Here is a 3764-nt window from a genome sequence, read left to right as displayed (position 1 = left end):
GTGTTTGTGTATTTGCATTGAAAGTTAGCATATACTGTTAAAATTAAATCACTGAAATGTAAAGATGAAAAGCATCGCTTTGTTTTCATTTTTATAAACTGGATTTGGTAGACTCACACTATCTAAAGAATTAATCCATCCACTCACAATTAAAAAAAATACTGCTGTTTGTCACAAGACTGCATTTATAGCTTGTAAACTCAGTATGAGTACTAGGCACAAACAAAAAGAAAAAAAATATGATCAACTTGTATATCTGCTGCTATTTTAAGTTCTATTTCTTAGCTTTTTATTTTTTTCTTATCTTAATTGTGGCTGTATTTTGTGTGATGCACCAGAAATATTAAAAATATATAATATTTTCAGTAACTTCAAATGGCTGGGGCAGGTAGAGGAAGAGGGCGTGCTGCATTTACCTTCAATATAGAAGCTATTGGTTTTTCTAAAGGCGAAGCACTACCTGAAGCAGCATTCAAACCCCCACCACTCTTTCCTGTAAGTAGCAAGATGAATCTTAGTTCCAGAATATATTGTGTATAAGTAAAAAATTTTTCACTTTCATACCCAAGTAATGGGTGAAACCTTAAATGTATGAAAAATCCTTAGTACTTCGTCAATTTTGACTTGCCTGTTGGCTCCCATGACTGTTATTTGCCTCTCCTTTTGCCTCTACATTCTATCTGCTTGACAAATCTGTTACTCTGTCTCTTTAATTTGATTCATGGGGCAGGGATTATGTTTGACAATGTTTGCAAAATATCCACACAATGGATCCTGATTGCCAGGAGAAACTCTGGACTTCTGAATAAAAACAGTGGATACTTGTACCCTTTTGAAATGGGATCTCAGATGTGTAGAAGCTATGAACTATTATTTGAATTTAGGAAAGGAAGATAAGAGTAAAAATATTTAGATAAATATCTCTTAAACTTGCAGCTGATGGGTACTTACAAAGAATGTAGCCTGAATGATATTTTATATATCCAGGAGGGCAAGTGGAAGCTTAAGATGTAGGAATTCATTATAAAATTACAGAATTTCTTATCTTACTATATTTATGATTCTGTAAAAGTATCTGCTGCCTTTCTCATTTCTACATGGTACACACTATGACATACAACTTCAGATTTAATAGGTAATTGCTGCCGTCCTACAGTTTTCCTAAGTAGTTACATTGAGTTACTGAGATTTTGATAAACTTGATGAAAGGTGATAATTTGGCATGCTGTGGCTGTGTCTGCATGAAATGCTTACTGCACAGTACTTTGTTACTACTGTGCAATAGTGTCACAGGGCATGATCTGTAATGCGACACTGCTATGCAGTAATAATGAGCTACTGTGCAGTAAGCATCACCAGGCAACCATGTGGGGACTCTACTGTGCAGTAACACTAGTTACTGCACAGTCATTTAATACTTGGTTATGCAAGTGTAGACGTGCACATCTCGTGTAGACGTGCACTGTAACATCTAACTTGGTGACTGCCCTCAAGTGGAATGCAAAGCTCAAAGTTAGGTGCACAGCAAGAGTTTAGTGCTTTGGCAGGGCAATCCAAAATGTCCACACACTGACTGGGGAGTTATCTAAGAGTTGGCCTATAGGAAACATTGGACACAGGAGCTTATTTGGACTCCCATACTTCTCTGAAGTTTGTGTCTTTGCACTCCAGGTTCAGAGCTTAGAGTCCCCTCTGGAGGTAGGTACCCACAGTTGTTCTTGGAACAAACTGAGCAGGGGTCGCTCTTAAAAATGAGGAGCTTGAGACTCTGGTAGTTTTGCATGTTTATAATAGGCTTGTGATTAGTGTGCTGGTCCAGGAAGTAGGAAATATGGAATCAATGCTCACCTTGACCAGAGGGCATTCAGAACCACATTTCCTACCTCCCGGAAGAGTGCCCTCAGATCATAGAATTGACTGGGTGAGGGCGTCTCCTTTACTGAGCTTGTTGAAGCTGGGCCACGATGTGAAAAGGAGTGCACGATTTATGAGGGTAGGAGGAGAGGAACCAAGAGAGAGCATGACTGTGTAGCCCAGTAATGACGGCATTTAGCTGAGAGGAGGGATCCTTTCTTTTGTATTACCCTGTGAATGTTCAGTGTAAAATTGAATTGAACTGATGTTGCATAAAGTTCTGAGCACATAATTGGAATGCAAGAAAATTTATTTGCAAAGTGGCATAATATAGAATTGCATTACTCTATGTATTAGGGACACTTTTTGTTCTTGTATGACAGTTTTTAGCACATTATTAGTACTGTTGTAATACACCTCAATAATGCAAATAATTTTACACAGAGTACAGACTGTAAACCAGTGCCTTTGAAAACAGGAGAAGATGAAGATTACATGTTGGCCTTAAAGCAAGAACTTCGAGGGACTATGAAAAAAATGCCTTACTTCATGCCAGTAGAAGAGGAACATGAAGGTCTGTGGTGAATCTGTTTTTATTTATAAACAGCAAAATGTGGTATTTGTGTAGGATAATATAATAATGTTTTGCAATTCATATATTCAAACTGGAGTTCTTATTTTGAATTAAAGGGACAGTGTCAACTTAATCATGTTTTACTCTGAAATTTTTGCTTATGCTAGAGTTAAATGCTTGTGTAAAGAGACTATGGCATCTGTCTTACCCCAAGATATTTTAAAATTAAATTATAAGAACAATGGACCACAGGACTAATTCAGATCACTTGGACCCTATAGTCCAGTCCCCTCCAATCACAGACAACCATTGCAGTTTTGTTGGTGTCCAATTTAGAGTTCTTGAAATCCAGTACATAATGTTTTCAATAGTTTGTTGAACATCTTCAATTAAACATCTAAAATTAAAGTTTCCAAACTTTGTTAGAAAATTGCATTAGGGGAGAAAGAAACTTCCCCTTTTGTTTTCCTGTTACACTGCAGTAGTATCCAGAATCTAGCAACTGTAAGCTGGCTCTCAGTCATTAGTCAGACAGGGTTTCTTGCTCATTGTTACTTTTTGCCTATTTTCATCATCTTCCTGCGATCGTACCAGATACAATATTTGATGTTATTTGTGGACTTACAGGAATATAGGAATTGCCATACTGGATCAGAACCAAGATCTCAGTAGTCCATCATCCCGTCTCTGATAATAGCCAGTGCTGGATGTGATAGAGAAAAGTATAAGAAGGTAGATGTAAGATAATTTACTACCTCATCCTCATTATTAGTGATGATTGAGCCCTGAAACATGAGGTTTAGGAGCTCCTCCAACATTTTCATCATCATAACTGTATTTACCCAAATCCAAGGTAACTTAGAATTTAAAATGACCCCCCACCAATAATTAGGTTCTAGACATGGAAAATCTATAAACTTGTAATTTTCCATGCCCAGATTTTAATTATTGGAGGGTCATCTAAAATTTGTCCCCCTGACTGTTGTGTAAGGGGGGAAGCAGCAGAGAAGGCTGTCGGGGAGGGAGCGGGGGGGAGGCAGGTAGGGAGAAAGTAGAGGCAGGGGGGCAGCTGGGGGACAACGGGTAGGAAGAAGGTAGGGGAGGAAGGTGGGGTCAGGGAGAGCAGGCAGTCTTCTTCCCCCCCCCCCAGCATCCCTGGTGTCTCCCCCAAACATTCTCCAATTCCTTTCCTCTTCACCACTTGCCTCCCTGCATACCTCCCCCTTCCACTGCTGTCCTGGCTGATCTGGTTGCAGGGGGTGCCCCAGAGCCCTTCCTTCCCCACATTGCAGTGAGCTCACAGCTGGCACATTCCTTGTTTCCTGCCCAAGTCCTC

General features: G+C 39.4%; 1 protein-coding gene across 1 annotated transcript in view; it reads left to right on the top strand.

The window, feature by feature from the left end:
• Positions 1-3764, top strand: part of POLR3G (RNA polymerase III subunit G) — a 58100-nt gene that overhangs the window by 16422 nt on the left and 37914 nt on the right. Inside the window, exons 3-4 of the mRNA XM_019516895.1 lie at positions 367-495; positions 2299-2428. Coding sequence (XP_019372440.1) covers positions 376-495; positions 2299-2428 — 250 coding nt within the window. The 5' untranslated portion in view covers positions 367-375. The remainder of the gene's footprint in view (positions 1-366; positions 496-2298; positions 2429-3764) is intronic.

The sequence above is a fragment of the Gavialis gangeticus genome, unplaced genomic scaffold (assembly GCF_001723915.1).
Source record: "Gavialis gangeticus isolate Ggan-Ray unplaced genomic scaffold, GavGan_comp1, whole genome shotgun sequence".
Taxonomy (NCBI): Eukaryota; Metazoa; Chordata; order Crocodylia; family Gavialidae; genus Gavialis; species Gavialis gangeticus.
This window is presented reverse-complemented; position numbering and strand designations above follow the sequence as displayed.